The 21,616-nt window shown below is 42.4% G+C and overlaps 1 protein-coding gene across 1 annotated transcript; it reads right to left on the reverse strand.

Annotated features, from left to right (window-relative positions):
* Nucleotides 1–83: 83 nt before the first annotated feature.
* LOC142969354 (alsin-like) lies at nt 84–20,478 on the reverse strand. Its single transcript, XM_076109217.1, has 41 exons — nt 20,312–20,478; nt 19,188–19,381; nt 18,505–18,665; nt 18,160–18,384; nt 17,789–17,979; nt 17,596–17,628; nt 17,314–17,490; nt 16,986–17,110; nt 16,647–16,861; nt 16,302–16,389; nt 16,034–16,209; nt 14,440–14,608; nt 14,223–14,319; nt 13,979–14,056; nt 13,344–13,559; nt 13,047–13,218; nt 12,747–12,942; nt 12,376–12,441; nt 12,067–12,226; nt 11,529–11,660; nt 11,185–11,313; nt 10,861–10,884; nt 9,547–9,617; nt 8,934–9,000; nt 8,077–8,255; nt 7,871–7,936; nt 7,078–7,176; nt 6,654–6,818; nt 6,376–6,487; nt 5,885–5,962; nt 5,488–5,624; nt 5,119–5,274; nt 4,823–4,937; nt 4,518–4,675; nt 4,291–4,389; nt 3,990–4,172; nt 3,758–3,803; nt 3,521–3,582; nt 2,969–3,118; nt 2,687–2,783; nt 84–2,590 (listed from the first exon to the last, which is right to left on the reverse strand). Exons 2-41 carry the CDS (start codon nt 19,205–19,207, stop codon nt 2,552–2,554), a joined length of 4,929 nt encoding a protein of 1,642 aa, XP_075965332.1. The 5' UTR covers nt 19,208–19,381; nt 20,312–20,478; the 3' UTR covers nt 84–2,551.
* Nucleotides 20,479–21,616: the final 1,138 nt, after the last annotated feature.

The raw sequence follows: 21,616 nt of genomic DNA on the forward strand, positions 1-21,616 counted from the left end.
TAGAGACATTTAGGGTATATTCAGTCAGCTAATGAATCAATAAATAGATCAAACTAAGAAGGAATACAAATAATCAGGAGACATTTCCAGATTTAAACCAAATTTATTGCCCCTTTATGAGTAAAACACATTTTTCATTTGCTATCTCACTGCATTCATCTCTCAAAACTAAACACAACATTCTGCAATCAGTTCCCCCGATCATCTCTCTATAAATGCAAGTTACAAAAATATACGCTTAGTTACAAAAATAATAAACTCAAAGTCATAAATTCAGTCATGTTATAGCCTCATATTTCTATAGAAGACCATGACATGTTTTACATGTTTGAGCCCAAAAGAACTAGAAACTATGTGCGCTTTTATATTACCTCTGGCCATTTTAGAAATCAGAATAAAAAAATGAACTGAACTAAAAGTGCAGGTAATTTGTTGATGCTGGGCTAAAACATCTGTACTGTCCTTTGACCTGGTGTCAGTGGAGGCCAGCTGAATGCTTTCGTCTCATCCATCCTTAGTTGTTACTTCTGTATTAAACTAATCTGCTATTAAAAGGTGTTTCAATAGACAATAAACAAAGAAACCTGTCCCAACACATACTGTACATGTCTACATGCTGCAAAAACGTAAGTGACGATAAATACAGTACAAACACATTTCAGTAACGCCGGAAAAAATATTTTGAATCCAACAGCTGCTTTTCTGTAATATAGGCAAGTTGTTTTTGTTGTATTCTGCAGCTTAATGTAAACTTTCTGCAGTTTTATTCCTGACAATTTAAAAACATGCTCAGGTCATCAACAGTCAGTAACATGATTTAAAACATCAACAGTTCTCAGGGGATTTTCTGCTTTTTCTTTTCATCTAAATGTTTGACTCCACAGAGATACTGAATATCCACACAGGGCTGTGGTAGGTTCTGATACAGGATTTATACTTTTAATATATCTCTAATAAATAATTTAGATTGCTTCTAATAATAAATACATGTAGGAAAACCCCTGTGAAAGTGATTTGAGGCTCCCGGGTTCTTAAAAAAAAAAAAGAAAAGAATTTTGTACTCAAACAAATGTGACAACTGCTGAGGTCGGGACAATTCTGGGGGCTGAAACTGGGTGTCGTGCCAAAAATATCTGAAAATACAGTAATTTACAGCCCATACAGATGTGTTCAAAGGATAAAAAAAAAAACCAGAAGAAAAGAAGTACCGTGATATTCTTTTGTAGTCTTGTTAATTAGCTGCATTAAAACACACGCAGTGATAGACAATCAGGGCATACATATGCCACATTCTTTCATTGAAGGAAGTGCAGTAGTTCATAACAAAAGAGTGAATGTTTAAAACCTCTCTCAAGTAGTCGTCACTTTCTTTTTTTGGGGGGGGGGGTCAACCTTCCCCCAAATTTCACTGAAATCTGCAGACCGGTTTTTGACAAATCCTGCACACAAGCTGCCAGGACCGAGAACAAAGACTTTGATGGAGAACTCCTGGATTTGATATATATATATATAGGGGATGTCACTGAAATGTAGCCTGTTTGATTTATATGCAAAGTAAAGACTCATTTACGTTTGCAGGAACATATTGTTAAATGAGAAATTAAGCTTTCTGAACTGGCGATTTTGGTTTGGCTTCGGAGGAAGAAATATCAAACCTCAGTTGATGCATTCAGTGCCTGAAACTGATGGTTTTGATTCCACACAGACAGTAAAGACCTGCTGTTAACTCCATCTGTGCCTCCTGATGTTGCTCTGGGAGAAGTGTTCACACTACTACGAGTGCTAAGAACACGTTCAAGTGCAAGAAAATTGCAATTCTTTTGACAACCAGCAGTCGCGACTACTCATTTTCTACTGTATGCAGTATTGATACTGCAGGCTTCATTACATTTGTATATTTTCAACAGTGCATTTAGTGTGGTTGAGACCTACTGTTACATTAAAGCATGTAAAAAGACAGAAAATACTTTTAAACCTTGAAGTTCCCTTTGCGGGTTTCCTGGCCATTACAACAATATCTACATTGTTATTTCATATTTATTAACTTATGTTCACTTTAATCTGATCTGGTCACTTATCTTTGAGTATTATAAAGTGCAACAACTGACAGGGACATCAATATATGTTTAATATATTATTATAAATTCTATATGCTGTTACACCTTCACTAGAACGTTGTCAGCACTGTGATTTTCATTGAATACTTTTGATGACTATCGTTGAGTTTAGAAATGAAAACTGAGCTGATGCATTAATAAAAGAACATTACTGAAAAGGCGATGCGTTACTTTCCTATGAAAACTTAATATACAAAAGAAAGAAATTTGGTGCGGTGTAACATACTGAGAGGATCAACAGTGAACGAGGTGTCAGACATCATTTCCCTGTTTGACAGAAGGAGTCACGCTTCCCCCCCTCCACCTCCCTCCCTCCACCTGTCTGTGCAGCTTCCCAGTGGCCTCCAGTAGAATCCAGGTGGTTTGACTGGTTTTGATCTGGCAGCTCCTTTGTGTGAAGCACTGTGCAGTGCCTGGTGTCGTCCTCTCTGCTCCTACATAGCGGACTCCTGCAGGATCTGCATGTAGCAGGCCTGCAGCAGAGAATTGTATTATTTTAGCAATTCGATTTTTTTTTTTTGTCAGTTGGTTATTAAGGAGTAATGTGTGTTGGGGGGGAGGGGTTCCACCTTCAGTGTGGTGAACATCAGTCCCATCTCTCCGTGCTGAATGTTGGGATCCATTAAATCGTCTATCAGACTGACCTCGGCTCCCAGGTTCCTGATCCTGAAACACAACATGTTCAGCCCGCAGCGTCTGCTCACCACCACAACACAACGTCATGATTCTGTGTCCTCAACACTCACACTGATCAACAGTCTAGTTGCAAGTTACAACAATTGCCTGACCACAAATGAGCTACATTAGCTGTATACAGAGCAATAACCACATGACAGTATACAATAACACACCTTGCTCTCAGCACCACATAGATGAAGAGAGGGAGCAGGTCGTCCATGCACCACAGGAAGTTGTCATCCATCATAGATTTTACTTCCTGGGTCAATTCCTCAAACGTCTTCTGGATGACGAGGAGTTTGTCTGATGGAGTGAAGGTGGTGCTGCGTGTGCGTGTGTGTGTGTGTAGGGAGACATGTATTTTTTGTTTATACACATACAAATACACTTTCAATTTTAGTCATGTCCTGAATTGCACTATTTCTGTCACAGCTTGTCGCATCAGGTGAGGCGATGGGGGTTGTTTGTTTTTTCCAGTGCTGGTGGTCAAACTTTTAAAATGTGACTTGTGGCTGAGCTCCATTAGTTTGCAATTCTGTGATCACAAGGATTAAAGGATCATTGTGCCTTTACGTTGTGTATTCACTGAGGTGTTGGACATGAACTCAGGCTCCACGGTCTCTGGGTTTCCTGCTCGTTCATCTGCTAAATCACACTGTATCAGGTGGTCATGTCACATTCAGTGACTTCGCTCATTATGTCGAGTCAGTCCACACGGCAGCTACCTGATTTGTTGGAGTGTCTCTACAGCAGAAACAAAGCAGGCATCTGTACTGCTGGACACAATCTGTGATAAAAAGTTGCAAAAGAAAATCAGTTATAGAGGGCAAATCAAAAGAGCACACTTTAATGTTGGAATCACGGGGGATCCCCTCATGTGTGTGAGTGAAGGATGGGTGGATTCAAAGCCGGTGGAGGAAATGGAGTAACATGAGGAGAAAATAGTACATTTATCATCTAACCTGCGTTTTCTCTCCCAGTATTGACACCCACACCGGCCAGAACTTCCTACAAGAAAAACACAAAGTAAGCACACAGCTCTCCGCATCAGAAGGGGTCCGAATGTTAAAGGCATTCAAAAACCAAAACCAGAATGACATCGTTGATCCTGATGCCATTGAGAGACAGCGTCTGTGGGTCAAACGTGTGTGTGTGTGTGTGTCTGTGTGTGTTTTGTTGAATGTGCACACTCACTCCCGCACTCCCAGGAAGCTGAGCAGCGACCGGTCGGGCTGTTTGTTGAGTCGGAGGATGCGCTCCCAGTACTGGACCTCCTCCTGCTCCTCCTGCAGGCAGTACAGGGTGAAGAGAGGAGGGTAGAGTCGAGGGAGCAGCTGAGGGAGGAGCAGAGAGGAGCAGCTCACCACCAAAACGCCGCTGGAGGACAAAGGAGATGGAGATGAAGGTTCAATGTACGACACAGCCTCATCTATTTCAATAGTTCGCTCGGACACCAATCACTGCTTCTCTTTTCATACATGTGTGTGACACTCACCCTTGCTCTGCTATGTTAGCGTTCTGTTTGCCGTTAGATGAAGAGGCAGGCGGGTCTGGGATGATGCCGCCATCATCTGGTAGCCCTGGAAAGAGAAACCTGCGAGCAAATTACAAAAGATGTATTAATATCACATCGCGAAGAACACTGGATGCTGATGTACAGGAGGCTGTGGGCTGAGCAGTTGAAGAGGCAATCGAAAGAGAGAGCCCAGAGCTGGAGTCTACCTGACGATGCTGTAGAAATGAATGAGGTAGGCCAGAAGCTCCCGGACGGCCAGCCTGAGCAGCCGGCGGTTGGATCCCACACCGACGTAAGTCATCCTGTAGACCGTCACCAATGTCTCCACCAGCCAGCCCAGAGGGTGGTGAGGGGTCTCACACGCCTGACACACAACCACGGTCACAGAGTGAAAGCTTAAGTATCGCACCAACAAAACCACAGATAGAGGAACAGACGGGGTTTTCCTTGATACATCCTCTGCTTGCCAGTGTATTAGTTTAGTGCATGTTTCACACACAGACACTTGTACCTTGATGAGGTATCTTCGTATGTTGTCGTAGTTTGCCGTGGTCACCGGTTCTCCATGGTGAGGAATAAACTCCAAACACTCCAAAGCTTTACTCTGAGACCGAGTGAGATCTGGGCTACAAACACACACACAAACACACACACTTATTTTAACACACAGCTGTTTTCCCCACTATACGTGATCAGGCTGGCAACAAAATTCACTTTGATGTATTACAGGCGGATGTGAGTAAATACGAATTGATCGCGTACTGGGTGCTTCTGTGTGTGTGTGTGTGTGTGTGTTGCCGTATCTACCTTTGTCGCCTTGCAGTTGTTATAGTCACAGCAATGTTGTCCCAGGCTGTAGTCCTCTCTCCTCTCCCAGGAGAGTCACAGCCCAGTCGACTCCAACACTCGTCAAACACGCAGAGCCACCTCTGGCCTGCAGGCACCGCGTACCGACCCATCCGGCTGCACATGCACACATTAAAAAAAAATACCAAACACGACACGAGCACTAGATGAAACAAACTTGGATATCCCGTTTTGAGTGACACCAATCAACACATTACATTCACACAATGGAATATCAGAAGGCAAAGAAAGAATACACACAAACTGATAAACAACACGTGGTATTTTTACAGAAAATGCGGATTTAAAAGAGTACAAAGTAATACTCACAGCAGGCCGTTTCTCTCTTTGTTTTCCGGTTCATCTGCAGATGGTTTGAGGTACGTTCCATCTACTTTCAGCCCTGTCGTCCACTCTCCACTGAACAGGCCCTCCAAGCAGTCCCCGTTAGCCAGGGACAAAACACCCTGAAGAAGAAGGGACGGGAGTAATGAATGAAATGATGTCAAACGTCTTGTAGTTGTGGAGGTCGGGTTTTGTGGTGGTGACTGACTCGGACGTTTTGCATTAAGAACTCTGAGATTTTAAGTTGGAATTAAGTACAAAAAGACAAGTAACAAAAAAGAAGGACAACCAGTTACAGTAGAAAGTTGTAAAGAGCATTAGACGTGGACACAAGATGCCGTTGGGGGCAGAAATGTCTGGAGAGCATGACTGAGCTTTCTACCTTCCCGTTGACAGTCCAGTCCTCAGAAAACTCCCCTTGTAAAGCTGTGTCATCATCTGACACCAACAGACCTGGGCCCTGATGGAAGCAATAAACAGATAAACAAATATTTTATTTTATTATCGTTTTCAGCACATCATTGCCTGAAGTCATTTAGCACGAAAAATCAAAGCTCAGTGGCATCACCTTCTGTCTTTAAGTGGCGCTACACATCAGAGCATCTCCATACAAGTTGCTGTTATCCATCTACTTTTATCTCTGAATACATTCAAACGCTTGTAGCTTAAAATAGACAGAACGATAACAGATATGACATGAATATATATATATAAATATATTATATCAAAAGCCCTAGTTACTGGCCCAAAATCTACTGGGTAATGTAAGTTTAAAGCTCCTCAGACCAAGTACCAGTCCAGCCTCACCAATGAGCCCCGACACGTGTGCATGACAATGGCACTGACTCTATTCAAGCTCTAGGGTGAACTTACACACATCTTGTCGTCTCTGAAGATCCCTTCGTAGTACAAACCGCACTGGGTGACGACCACAGCGCTGCCATGCCGCTGCTCGTCCGACCACAGTCCCATGTACTTCTCACCTCTGGGAAGAGCACATGAGAGCAGTGACTAGAGACAGACGTGTGTCTTCATGAACAACATCTAAATCAAATCATCATAGTCATGTTTTTGTGCTTTAGGAGCTGATATTGTCAAGATCGAGTAAAATACAACAATGTCAATGGAGCTTTTTTTCCCCCAGATCAGACCTGGTGATGTCATCGTAGACTCCGTATCCCGTCTTCTTGTCATGGACCCACTGGCCGATGAAGACGCTGGAAGAATTTTTGGCCATCTTACCGGAGCTCAGCATGCCATACCCGTGCCTCTGCCCGTCACAGAAGCAGCCCTCGTACACCTCGCCACTGGCATACCTTGGTAGAACCACCGGAGACATGAATACCTGTTGTACCATATACCATGTTCATGTGCTAAAGGGCACTATGGCTGACATGGTTGTAGGAGTCAGACATGATGACTCAATAAAGCCTTTACATTAGTGACTTGGGGTCAAGTACTGCTACTTAACACCAGACCTCTGTGATTCAACTCTGTTGTGTACAATTTAAATGCAGGTCATTTATCCAATGCTACGTACTTTACTAATACGTCAGTAGGAAACAGTGTACTGACTTGTACTTGCCGAAACCATGGATCTTGCCATCTCTCCAGTGTCCTTGGTAGCTGTCTGGCTTATTCAGCACTTTGTCAGGCATTATACTCTCTCCATAGCTGGAGAGAGAAGGAACAATTGACCAAAAATGTTGAATCTTTGCTAGTTAATCACACAGCTAAAATATGAATAACCACCAGCTGGTTTCACTGTTTCAGGCATACTGGATGTTTAAAATATAAGACTGAAAATCACCGATATTTTAGTATATAAATATTCTAACGTCACCTTAAAAGGCAGAGAGATGTGTCTACACCAGGTTAATGTACTAGCTCTTTAGTGCTACACCAGGTTAATGTACTAGCTCTTTAGTGCTACACCAGGTTAATGTACTAGCTCTTTAGTACTACACCAGGTTAATGTACTAGCTCTTTAGTGCTACACCAGGTTAATGTACTAGCTCTTTAGTGCTACACCAGGTTAATGTACTAGCTCTTTAGTGCTACACCAGGTTAATGTACTAGCTCTTTAGTGCTACACCAGGTTAATGTACTAGCTCTTTAGTGCTACACCAGGTTAATGTACTAGCTCTTTAGTGCTACACCAGGTTAATGTACTAGCTCTTTAGTACTATACCAGGTTAATGTACTAGCTCTTTAGTACTATACCAGGTTAATGTACTAGCTCTTTAGTACTATACCAGGTTAATGTACTAGCTCTTTAGTGCTACACCAGGTTAATGTACTAGCTCTTTAGTGCTACACCAGGTTAATGTACTAGCTCTTTAGTGCTACACCAGGTTAATGTACTTACCCATCCTCCTGTCCATTCTTAAAGTTCCCGCTGTAGGTCCGTCCATCTGGCCACTTCATGGTGCCTCTGTGAAGGCAAATACATTTAACTATCAAACTATTTTTGTCTCACTGTGACAGCATTCACTGCTGCATAGGATTTACTGACGCATGTTGAATGTCAAATATAAGCAACGAGTTATATTTGAGAGAAACAAACTCTCTAACCTGCCGTGAACTCGTCCTGCCAGCCAGCCCCCGGTGTACTGGGCGTCTTTAAAGCGGCCCTCTCCAGTGAACGAGTAGGAGGCCGTGCGAGACATTGCCGCCAACCCCGGCGACGACCCCTGACCTGCACCGCCCAGCACCTGATCCACCGCCTGGTTAAGAGACAGTAGCCACTTGTTCTGGAGAGACAGAAAACAAAAGTGAGTTTTTAAGAAAGAATGGCCACCGGAGAAAGAGGCAGAGAATTCTGAATTATACACAGACAAACATTTCAGACTGAACTCCGAAAATTAGCCGCTGACATTTGCTCCCCAAAGTTGCGTTTCATATAGTGCCAGTTTTTGCTGAGGTGAAGACAACTGATGTTCTCTTCACTGAAGGAAACATGTAAAGACTGAAGAACTGAGCTGTAGAACAGTTCATGTTTATTGATGTTTTTAAATCAGCTGGATTGTAATGAATGAATCGGATTCCTGTTTAGCAAGAACATCTCTCTGCCGGAAAACTGTAAGTATTCATCAGTATATTGGGAACGTTTTGTTTTCAGAGTTAGCTAGTTGCATTTGATGCTTGCAGGGAATAAGCAACACAAAAAACAGAAAGCTGTTAGGTGTGAAAAACCATTGATCATGCCAAAACGTCATTATTTATTCACAAATCCCTTCACTACTAAACAAAATGCCTTAGTACTTAATACGTATTAATATAGAAACAACAACATTCTACATTTAACAAGTTTTTCTCAATGTCTTTTAAGATTTGCAGAATAATTTACAAAAAAACAATTTGCATAAAACTTCTTGAATAACAACCAAGCTGCAATAAGTAAGTAACGAGTGTGTAAACTATAGATGTACCTTCTCTTGTGGTGTCGAGGCCACCAGGGTGAAACTCTCCTCCGGACATGTTATTTTGATGGCATAGCTGAAGAGACAAAGACAATAATGTATCTGTGTGAAACGTTTTCACAAAAATACTACAACATGTTTTACAAGCTGAGATAAACCCAGATATCAGCTAACCACTGAGGCTGAATGTTCATCAGCACTAACATGTGGTTCGTCTTCTAGCCACTAGATTCTGGGGCCAAAGAATTGAGTCAATAAAAAGAGAATGAACAGAACTAATGTTTGTTTGACAGCTATGACGTTTGTTGCTTGTTTGATTAGCTTCAACTCCATCCACGGCCAAACCAATGACCTAATATGGATGTTATATGTGAGAATCTCAAAGTCCAGGATCCCTTCAGACCTGGGTGACATCACACTGTGTACATGTTTGTGGTATTAGCAAACCAGGCTAACGCATGACAGTACTGTACACATGGGGGTGAGTGAGATGTCTTTATTATTCATCATCATAAAACACGGTTTTTGGCTCACTGGTTTTACTGTCGCATCCAAGCATTGTTATTAGTATTTGTCATGTTAGCCTTCATAGTTTGGATTTTTTGAAATGCAACAAACTCACAGTCCGCTGCTGTCTTCGGTCACTGGTTTCACCCACAGACAGCTCAGAGGGTAGATGTGATGTGTGGAGAACTGCAGAGAGAAACAGCAGCAGTTCAGGTATTTATCGCCATCTTTCTGCGGATGTGAGATACTTCTCACAGTATTCAGTCCAGTCTTCCAAAGCAATGTTCAAATCCAGATGACTAAGCCACCTCTTGATTCTGTTACGTTATTATGAAGGTATGACCTTCGTGCTTTTTCATTAACGTTTCAACATAACCTCGGTTTCATTATTGAAAATAAACTAAACTAAACCAGAACGCACTGGACAGACCTAAACCAAACTTAAATAAGAAACATTTCACAAAGCATAGATTCATTTATCTTAAGTAAGGTTTAAGTCCATGACTTTTATATACTGCAACTAAAAACAAGAATTCTTTGAAGGTACGGAATTTAAAAATCTCCCTTAGAAGAATGACTAACAATGACGTTAAATACATTATGTGGTTTATTAATAATTCACAAAAACACGCAAAATCTAAATTTAAAAGGCAAGATGCATAAACAGTAGGCAATGCTGGATCAACAATATGTAGATGGTCTACTACACAACACAGGACATGAACCCAAAACCACAGAGAGAGAAACAGGACAGGTTTCACCACTATCTTCTGCCTCAGAACACATCACACCAAACGGATAGGAAGGAAAACTATGAGTCTGTGTTTATACTGAAAGAAACACGAGGAAGAGACACGCAGGACAAGAGTTACATGAGTTACTGTAACTATGAACGCATCTATTTTCACCAATAGTTGATAAACATTACTGTAGCAAAGACGTCTAAACCCAAATCCACACACACACACACCCCACACCCACAGCCTGTTTGGTAGCAGCTAAAGCTCAGAATCAGCCATCAGAACATGCAAAATAAATGTTAACACAGGACGTCTGCAATGCTAAGGTGTGCAATATTACAAAGCCCGAAATTTATTCAGTTAGTCTACCCTCATTGGGGTGGAAGAAATATTAACGATAACACAATACTGGGATTTTTAACACAAAATTGCTGAAAAGAAAAATATAATCCTCCATGAAAGGAGGATTTGTTGCAGGGCTCATGGCCTGAACATTAGTTTGAGCAAGAGGTGAATTATATGTTTTGTGTGAACAGTCCCTTTAACATTACCCATATTCCTTTGTTAACATTTCTTTATTTGCTCACTAACCCCACGTGTCAGATCGAAAGCACCGAACAGAGGCCAGCCCGCCCATGCTGCTGCAGCACAAAGCTCAGGGTGGGTAAACTGGTGTCAGATATACTTACGATGCTCTGAGAGGGAATGGCACCCTGAGTGAATGAAAGATACAATGTACAGATATAAACTTTATCTGCAGAACATGTTAGACGTCCAGAAACACCAGGAAGACGCATCCAGTGGAAGCTTCGTGTGATCTAAACAAGACTAACAAAGATCCTTGACTTCTCTCTGTACCACACTGTTTGAACAGTGTGTTGTTGTTATTCACCGTCACTGAAGTTAGATGTTAAAAGTTCTGTCTGCAGAGAATTACTGGTGTCCACAAGTATAAGAAAAATACCATCATTTGGCTATTTTTGTCCAGATGTTCTGTTTGCGTGTGTGTGTACCTGTGTGTGCACCAGTGTGTCATTGAACAGTATGAACCAGTGGTTGGAGAACCGCCCGGCGTTCTGCAGAGTCAGCGATCTGTTGCTGCTTTCACACACCACACGACGCTGCGGGAGACGCAGGACCTCCTGAGGAACAGACACACAACGTATATTTGATGATTAAAATCTGACAAACTGCTGAAAACAACCGTGTATTACACTTAAGAGTAGGTCGGCATGCTGCGTTTGTGAATTACCCGCTTGAGACTTTCTGTACCACTGTAGAAAACTAGCCGATATAGACGATATAGACAGGAGATATGACAGCAGGTTTAAATAACTTAACACAGAGTTGTGCTCACGGTAGTTTTCCCAGAGTGGGTGCTCCAGAAGAGGAAGGTGGTTTCAGCCTCCTTCTTCCTCCTCAACAGGGACAAAGACAGGGAGTCATACTGACTGCCGCCCTGATAGAGGGACTGATACTCTGTCGTTAACTGGGGGAGAAAATGAGAAGGGTTTAATTGTTTTTTCTTTCTTTTTAATTTTAGAACATAAAGAAGATTCCACTTGGCCGTTGTTATGACAGTAAAACATATAATTAACGGATCACAGTCCAAAATAGACGGTACATTCAAGCAGACTGCCTGACCACAAAATGAGGAAGATGCAGTGGAATATTATATCTCCACTGGAGTAAATTTAATGAGGACTGACTTCATTACAAGAAGAACTATCTAAGAACAGGTGTTCCAAAATTCAGGAGCATGTTATATTCAGGCCAATGACAGTAACAGGTTACAATATATCTAAAGTTACTCAATCGTGGGGGAAAAAAAAGACATTCGGAGAAAGTGAAAGAGAGAAGAAGAAGAACGAGAGAGCAGTGAGTTTCCTTCTCACCACATCGTAACAGGCTGCCAGTTTGAGCAGGACTCGGCTGTGCTGGTGGAGCTGCTGCAGAGGCCAGTACAACAAGGAAACCAGGTCAACATTACCACTGACGGACTGGTCTGATACACACAGCTGAGCGAGCACGGTCTGCTGAGAGCCTAAACACTCACTGCACAGAGACAGGCAGACAGACACAAAGAGGAATGAGACACCAACAGGACTCAATCATCTCCAGCATTTTTATCTAAATATGTGTGTCTCTCTTCAGTTGATGGGAGCTCGATTTACTTCAGGACAAGAACAAATAAAGGAGCTTACAGTGAGAGTTTATGGAGTGATCGGAATCCACCCATCACCTGGAAGTTACCGACTGAAGAACAATACCTGGAGAGAGACAGACACAGAGAGAGATCTGGGTTTTCATTTGACTTCACATACAACGTAAAAGTCCTCGTACCCTCTGTCTCATATCAGCCGTTCTACTGTCTACAGAAACCTGGTATATGTCTTAAACACATGTAACTGATAACGAGCCCAAAGAGCAGAACACTGAAACTCAAGAAGAAGACAACAAGAGTAATCATTTCAAAAAGCTTTGTATTCAAACAGACGTATAAAGTAAATTACAGTACAGATAAAGTACACACTAAAATAATCCAAGACAAATGAAATAAGAAGATGAACCTTACTCTTTATAAATGTCCAGAAAGAGCTCAGTGTGCGTCAGCAGGGGAAGGGAAGTGACATCACAACCCTGCACATCATGCAGGAAGTAGCTGAGTGACGTGGAGTGTCGACCGATCAGGAAGCTCAGACGAACAAAACTCTCACAGAGAGAGAAGAAGAGATGAGTGCACGGCTCTCCCAACGACGGACACACGCTCTCTGTGCACACAGAAACACACATATTAGGTGAAAATGCAGAGTGGATACTGCACAACAACTGGTGCTGATCAACAGAGAATGAGTCGGTAGAGAGTCCTCCTCACCCCTGTTCCGTAGCGGTGTGAGGAGGAGCTTCCTGACGCTGCTCAACCAGCAGTAAAACTGTCTCTCTCTGGAGGCCAGCTCATGGATAGCGGAGATAAAACCCATGACGTTCTGGTCCGCCAACGCCGCACAGCTCTGACCACCGCTGCAAACACGGCTAATGTAATCCATCTACACACAACGAAGGAATAAATGTTAACCATGCATTAGCAGCGTGATGACGTTTTCATATATTTTTGAAGTAAAACACTTGGAACATTTCTCCACCCATCATCTTCCTCTTTGGACACACAAACCTCCATGCAGAAGGGCAGCAGGTTGGGTCTGACTGTATAGCTCTCTGCTCTGTTGGGGGACCGTTGAGTCCTGTGTGACCTCTTCCTCTGCGCTGACTTGGGCTCTTGCTGCTGGCCGCAGTACAACAGGACCGGCTGGACACAGTCTCCATCAGCCAGGAGGAGGGAGTGGCTCTGACCGGCTGACACGTCCCAAACCCGAAGACCATCAGACAGCTACAGTGGCCAGCAAGGGACAGAATATAGAAGGCTATGTACTGGTTTGTTGTAGATCTGTTAGTGTGACCGCAACATGATTACTTCACTGTATATTCTAACATGTTACCTGGCAAACAGTATACTGGAAGCTCTTGTCTTCTCTCGCTGTTATTTCAGCACATTCATATTCGTATGTCCTTGTGTATGTTTTACAGGGTGATCTTCACCCACCTAATGAGACGTTACCTTCTCATTTTCAGTCATATATTTCTGCGCATGATGCCATGACATGGCACAAGATGATTGATTAATTGACTAACTAATTGATTGTGTGAATGACTGGCTTTATGTAAGTGCATAAGAAAAGAAATAAGCATTTCAAAATATTAAAAATATTTGACTAAACGTGAAAGAGCAGACATGACAGATCGCTGTACCTTTGTCTGTTGAGGTACGGTGACAGGACTGTTGACATGGCCGAGCTGTCCACACATGTTGCTGCCCCATGTGTACACCTGAAAAACACGAGATAAGTTAACTGGTGTAAATATGTGTGTGTGTGCATTTGTACTTCTATGTTTGTGAGAAACCAACTTGACTTTTACCTTCGAAATTATGACATTTTCTTCAGTCGTCGTGAAACTTTATTTACAGCTTAATGTGTGTCTGTGTGTCTGTTACCTGGCAGTGAGCTGTGAGAGCCAGTGAATGGTGTGACCCTGCGGCGACTTTGATCACTTCCTCGCCTGTCAAACACTTGATGCACAGAGGCTGGAGTCTGAACACACACACACAGACACATTGACACATCTTGTCTACATTGGAGGAGTTTCAGTCATGTTTTTAAGTCGTCCATCCCCCGACTTGTGTGTGTATGTCTGTGTTTGTGTGTCCACACCTGGCGAGCTGATCTCCATGTCCCAGTTGTCCCTCAGACCCGCGGCCCCAGCTCCACACTTCTGTCTCTAGAGACGGCAGCCCTTCTCCAGCCTCCTCCGGTGCTGCAGCCCGGGTCCGACACGAGGAGGACGACCTGCAGGCACATGGACGCCGCCGCCGTGGAGACCCTGAAAGAAAAACACACGATCCAACGGTAAAGCCCTGGTTTTAGACGTCTCTCAAGACTGAAAATGAAAAACAGCAAGTACAAACAGAGGAAGTAGATGATGCGTCTCATACTGCAACATAATGAGGGAAATACAAGACATGATTAGAGACAAATCTATACACAAAGTGTCCCATATAAGAAGTATAACACAAGTCCATAGCTGGTCTGCATTGCCTTTTGTCCACAAGAAAACTGCACCAGAGTTCACATACAATGTTCTCACCAGCCTAAATAAACTACATGGGCAAACACATACAAACCGCAACGAAAAGGTTTGGTAAGAACTAGCCCGAATGACTTCGTGAGCTCCTCTGGAACAAACTCGTAGAATCTTGAATCCTGAAAATAGCCAGCAGTGAGCTGTGGGAATCTGCCACGATTGGGTAAACAGGCACAGAGCAGGAAATCACGGTGTGGGGAAGATCCTGAGGTTTTTCTGTTCTGCCACACAGGTTAACAAAGGTCAACTATTTACAGCTAAGGGCTGCCTCCTCTTAGCCGGTTAGATGACTAAGCGGCTCTATTGGTCTTTGTCAACTAAGATTTCTTCAGTATATTAGTATTTTTTAATGCTTTTTATCATGTAGAATTACTCATTTCCAGGAAATGTATGAACACATCTCTGGTAAAGACAATATTTAAAGTGGTGCTTTTGTGTTATTCTTTGTGGAGAAACAGTTTTACAGATTAAATCAACTAATTCATTCAATTGTATGAGTGTCAGTTGATAAAGAATTTCTTTGGTCTGCCACAGGCCAATAACAGACTTTCATTCCGACACTCCAAACCAGAAAACAAGAAGTTCGTCTGCTAATCACAATTCCCCTAAAAAGGTCCAACAATGTGTCGGCCTGTCTTCTGTGGCATTATCCATGACCGTCATACATTATGCTGTGGATATATGAAGTGTAAAGATTGAGCAATGGGAAGGGCCATACACCACAACATTCTTCTCATTTGGCTTAGTCAATACAGGTTATATTGTGAATAAAGGACTTCCTGATTTTCAATGTGAAGTAATTTTCATTTTCTCCTGATAAGTTAATGTTCATGTTATCTCAAGATAACAAAGATAGTTTTATCACATGAGCATGTGTATGCTGATCTTGACTTATACATCAGTTGATCTGACGTAATAACGTCAGATCCAGGAGAACCTATTATTGTTCAGTGTGTCAAAGGGAAAGGCAAACACAGGCAGAAGTATTGTGTGTTTCTGTTGGAGATACCGTTTATATTTTTCTGCCAGTCTTTATGCTAAGCTAAGCTAATAGCCTCTTGGTTCTATACTTACGCTCAGGGTACCAATCTTATCTAACTGTTAACAAGAAAGTAAATATTGCCCGAACGTGTGGCCAAGTGGTTCAAACCCTACTATTCGTACCACGGGTGGGTGTTCCTGGCAGAGAGCGTCTCCTATTTGCTGCTGCTTTGCCCTTCTGATTGATATTTGTGAGACTGGTGCTCTTTGCTCCCTGCAGCACCTTCTTCTCCGCCTCCAGACAAAGCCGAACTTCTTCCAAACACACAGGAGAGGAGGAGTACGGCACAGCCACTCCACTGTTACAGGAGGAAAGAAGGTCAAAGATCAGGCAGCAGATACATTGTATGTGAGAAAATCTCCTTTAATGTACCAGTGAACTTGGTCTTACTTGTTGGTTTGACTCTTAATTGGTGAATCTTCTTTGTAACTGGAAGTCAACAGATCGGTGGAAGGAGTTGAGGAAACACAGCTGTCATCTGGAGAGAAGGAATAAAAACATTTTAGCAGAAAGAAAATAGAACAAAGTAACAAATGGAACAAGCAAAGCAATGAACAACTAAATTAACAAGGTGCAAACAGCTATGAATAAATAAAGAAACTAGTGGAAAAAGAATGAACAAGTTTAGGAACAAAGAAGCAAAAGAACACAGGGATAAAGACCTGAATGAGTTAATACACAAAAGAACAAATGCACAAACTTCAAAACAAAGAAAGAAGGAACCGAATTACCAACCTGAAGTGAAACTGCTCAGTGAGTCGGTATCTCCCGGCCCGGTGGTGTGGCGCATCTCCAGTGAGTGACTAGAGAGTTTCCGGAGGAGGTTCTGAAGCTCTGCTTCTTCAGGAAAAGCAGGGTTCTTATTGGCTCTCCAGCCTGGCAGTGGGTGAGACTTGGGGCCGCCGTCTCCTTCATTGAGGGGGGGAATGTGCCCAACTGGAAGATTCGTCCTTAAGTTTTGCAATGGAGGGAAGGGAAAAAGAGAGAAAGCAGAACAAAAAAACTGAAATAGATGAAGGTTAAATGCAACAAATGGAGATAAAAGAGAAATCAATGAATTATGTAAAACCGTACTGTTTAGTGTTAGAATTGACATCTTCAGAAAATGAACATAAACCGGCTGCAGAGCCAGTGCTGCTACCAGCTGATCTTTCCCCGGGTTGGAACCTTCGACTGGGGTCTCTTCTTCTTGGAGAGGTCTGGGAACAAAAACCAAAGACGAGCATCAACCAATACCGAAAAAGCTGAACCTCTTAAATAAGCATCTATGCTTATAGATACTTAACCTAAAACATTTTAACAGCATCTAGAGTCTGTAAATTGTATCTTTCTGCTTAGAACAGGATATTAGGGCTTGCCAGAATACATATATTTTTCTGTAATGTCTCCTTCTTGAAGTTACCTCCAGCTCCACCCCCAGCGGACAGTAGTGACCGGTATCAGCTGCAAACGGCTCCTCCCTTTCTGTGACTGAATGGTGAGGTGACTGACCCCTCTGCCTCTTCTCAGAAGGATTCTGGGTAGTCTGTTGAGGTAAACTGCGAACCAGGGCCAGGCTGTGGTAGGCACCACAAGCCACCTGTGGATAAAAAAAAAAAAAATAGAGATTGTGTTTCTGGACACAGAACGTAGTATCTTTTTGTAATTTAAATGTGGCAAAGAAGATATAAGGAAGAGAAACTACCTGAATGACATGTCTGCCTGCCAAGTGCTCCACCTGTGCCAGAGATGGAAATAATACAAATGTTCATCATTTCTCTCACCAGCTAAAAGATTCCATATTCAACAAAAGCATCAATATCCACAACCGGGTTGAGTCAGAGGTTTTCATTTTGGCTTGTTGACATATGAAATTAATTGAGATTTATACACATTACCTTCTGTGGTCTCCACACAGGAAAGGTGTTGGTGACCAGGCCGAGTTGGCAGCCGCTCCCCCACGCCCACAGCTCGTTCTGGGCCGACAGAGCCAGGCTGTGCTCCCGTCCAAGAGCCAGAGCCACGACCCGAACCACTGCTGGAGGAACGACGTCACTGTCCACCACACTGACCGGGCAAGGCTCTGGAACTGGAGGATTCATATAGCTTATAAAATATAATATAAAGAAAGGCATATGGAAGGGGTTCTGATAGAAGAAGAAAAAAGTAAGGATGGCAAGCAGTGGGTAGGATGGCCAAACAACCAGTGGAATGTGGGTAGAAAAGAAGACAGGGAGGAAGGAGGTAAGGAGGTAAGGTGTTTACTAACCTGTGATGCTTGTGTCTGTGCCCCTCTCAGTCAGCCCACACTGTCCTGCAGTGTTCTCCCCCCACATGTAGACGTTGCCCTGCTCGCTTAGCGCTCCGCAGTGGAAACCACCAGCGGCCACACGGACCACCGTCCTCCCCAGCAGAGAGACCTCCAGCAACGGCGCAGACACCGGGATGCTCAAATCCCTCCATGACAGCTCTCCGAAGGAATAGACCTGTCCACCTGGACAACAGCAACACCTCAGTATAACTTGGTAATCTTTTTTAGGATTATGAGGGTTATTATGTGTGTTAGTGTGCATTGAACCATCGGACAACCCTATTGTCCCAAACACACACTGACCCTGTATCAGCAGGAGCCCATGGTGTTCTCCCAGGCTGGCCTGAAGGACAGGCCTGGACAGCAGCACTCTCTCTGGACAGAGCTGCGCACTGGGGCCCGCTGACTGCCAGATGTAGAGCAGTCCTCGCTCTGGAGGTGTGGGGGCCCGCTCATCTGCAGGGCTGCAATGATGCATGCAAAATGAATCACTAACTTTAGCCTGAAATGGGCCTTCAATTCAGACATAACCTGAGCTAAGACAAAAGTCTGTGCTGGAGGTGTCAGAGAGAAAGACTGAGACCACCGAGGTGCACCACAGAACGCCACAGGAAGTCTTTTCTACCTGCGGCCATCGGACTATATAACTCCTCCCCTTTCTGCAGGAAGGACACTTACCACAATAATAACCACATTATGTGCAATAGCACTTTTTTCAACATCATGCAATATTACATTTCATAGCTTAGCCTAACTATTGTGAAGCTACTTAGTCAGCCATTTCTTGTAACATAACATATAAACCTTTAACTACTTTCACTCACTTTTAAAGCAATTTGAACTGAACAAATGATATGAAAGTTGCTCTATATAGTAATTTAACTTTAACTGTTCGACTGAGAGATCAGTGGACTAAATCTCACATCTTGTCACACTTCAAGGAAACAAGATTTGGCATCTTGCTTTGTGTTTGTGTGTGTGTGTACCTTTCCTCTCTGTTCTCCATCACTTCAGACTCTCCCTTCCACAGGATAGTGATGGCATCTTTATCAACATTTTTACAACGCTCTTGTCTTCTGTTCACTCCCAACAATAAATCAGTTTGCAGGAACAAAAGGAATCCTCTTTCCTGTTTTAACACCTCGTTGGTTCATCTGGCTCCAAGTGCTTTGTATAACACCTGTTTGTCAAAAAAACAAACCAAAAACAACAACAGTTTTTAAAGTTTGGCTGCAAAAAAGATCTCAAATAATATTCTTCATCATGTTAGCAATTATAATGTCAATTTCAAGGACGACAGCACTGACTGTTTTCAAACTTTATAATAATACTTTCTTACTGATTTTCAACTTCTACAACTAGTTATCCATCACATTTAATATTTAGTTATCTTATCAGTACATTAATACATGTATATGATAAACGTATGCTTGTTAATATGACATATTTTGTTTGAAAAAATAAAAAGACTTCCTAGACTTCCTAGCTTTTTGACTGCACCTTACAGTCTTTAATCAGTTAGATCAGAAACCTTGAGTTAATCTTATTTTATCAAACTACTAATCTCAGCTTCAACAAGTGAATTTTGTGGTTTTAATTTGAGTCGTGAGGCAGCTCGTTTGTGATGGTTCCTCTGGGAGCAATAGTGGTTTCTTCTGATCTTCAGGCGTTGCTGGATTCTGCTGACAAGTCACAACAACCCAGTGAAACTATTTGAGAGTTGTGTGTCATTGCTGCACCACGCTCCTCCGTCTGTGCTTCACATTAAACGATGTAAAAAGCGGAGCCATATATTACTCACCTGTCTCGGTGTCTGTGTACAGTACACACACATTTCAACAACACGGAACCAGTAATCACTTTAACGTTAACTTAAAGCCATTTAACACCGCGATTAGCTAGCTAATAAACTACATACATGTTCAGTAGGCGCGTGTAAATAGAGACGATTGTAACGATCTTGCCAGGTATAACATTTTGTAACATAAAGCGGAATACTTTCCCCTTAAATAATGTTGTATATTGTCAATATACCAGCGAGGGTAAAGCTAAACAACTGAAGTTGGTTAGCTTAATGCTACCGCTGCCAAAAGAAGCGAGCTAAACTTACCAACTGCCAGGAGATTTGTGACGCGGCACCTCTGAATAATTCCGAATAACTGTGTGTAGCACTGAAACACTGAGCTATGGATAAAATAAGTTGTACATAATCAAATCAGTGCACCGCAGTGAAAGCAGAAGTTGTCTCTGACAGTTTTGTGTTGTTGATGGGAGCCACCTCTCCGACGGCAGCCGTGCAGGGACAAACAGTACGGCGGTGCCACACCTGTTGGTGCTGTGGTATGTCAAAGAGGCGATATTAGAGGTTCCACTCTACCTCTGTTTCCAGTGCTGAAGTCTGGCTTCCAACATGTCTTTTTCAGATATCCGTCTCTTCTTTGAACGGCATCTGCCAACATCTGCTTGTACTTGGAGTCGTAGAATATGTATTGGATACATAGCTGTCATCATTCAGTGTTGTGACGTTAATCTGTTAACTTGTAGTAATGCTTATACAGTTTCAAGGTAAGTTCTGAATTTTATTATTATCCAAAAGCCAAAATGACTTTCACGTTAGAAAAAAAATGTAACACAAAAACATATATTATATATTAAGTAATTAACCAAAATTTAAGTTAGGATTATAAAAAGTCATAATTACTTATTAGCCTTATGCCATGATGGCTGTTATTATAAAATAACAATGTATACTATATGTGTGTGAATGTTCATGAGCGCAGGATACAGTTGTGTGTTGGAACAGCAGAGGTCTCCCTCCTCTGAGATGCAAAAGCAGCCTTGGCTACACCTGCTTTTTTTAGGAGCTCAGACTGCCCCCCAGATGTTGAGCACCAGGACCACAAGAGGTACTATCACACCAGGGACAGACACATTTACACTAACCAAGGTTTGAAATTTAGGCTGTACAAAGTAACCCTGTCGACCACGCATCAGGGGGTGAGATCAAAACAGCATAAGACAACACAGGACATTTGACATAATATGCCAAGCATGATTTTTGTAATGCCCAGTTGTTATACAAAGTCTTTCAAGCAGGATACCTTGTCATAAGCTCTGTTTTTTTGTATTTGAATTGTCCCTTTTTGTTTAGAGATGGTGTTAAGTCCTTGACAGAGAACGACTACATCAACTTTTCCATGGATCTGGAGTCTGAAGATTTGATGAGTCAGTCTCTAGAGAAATACCTAAAGGTAAGTGGAACATCTGCTCATTTGCTCCGCAACATTTTAGTGTTATTTTACTACTCTGACTCACACACCACCGATGCCCAAAAAGCATCACGGGTGTGTTTGTCTAAGAGTGACTTTGAAATATTACCAATTCTAAAAGTATTTAAACTAAAACATGCTTTCTG

This window comes from Anarhichas minor, unplaced genomic scaffold (assembly GCF_050575085.1).
Source record: "Anarhichas minor isolate MPS153535 unplaced genomic scaffold, ASM5057508v1 ptg000004l, whole genome shotgun sequence".
Taxonomy (NCBI): domain Eukaryota; kingdom Metazoa; phylum Chordata; class Actinopteri; order Perciformes; family Anarhichadidae; genus Anarhichas; species Anarhichas minor.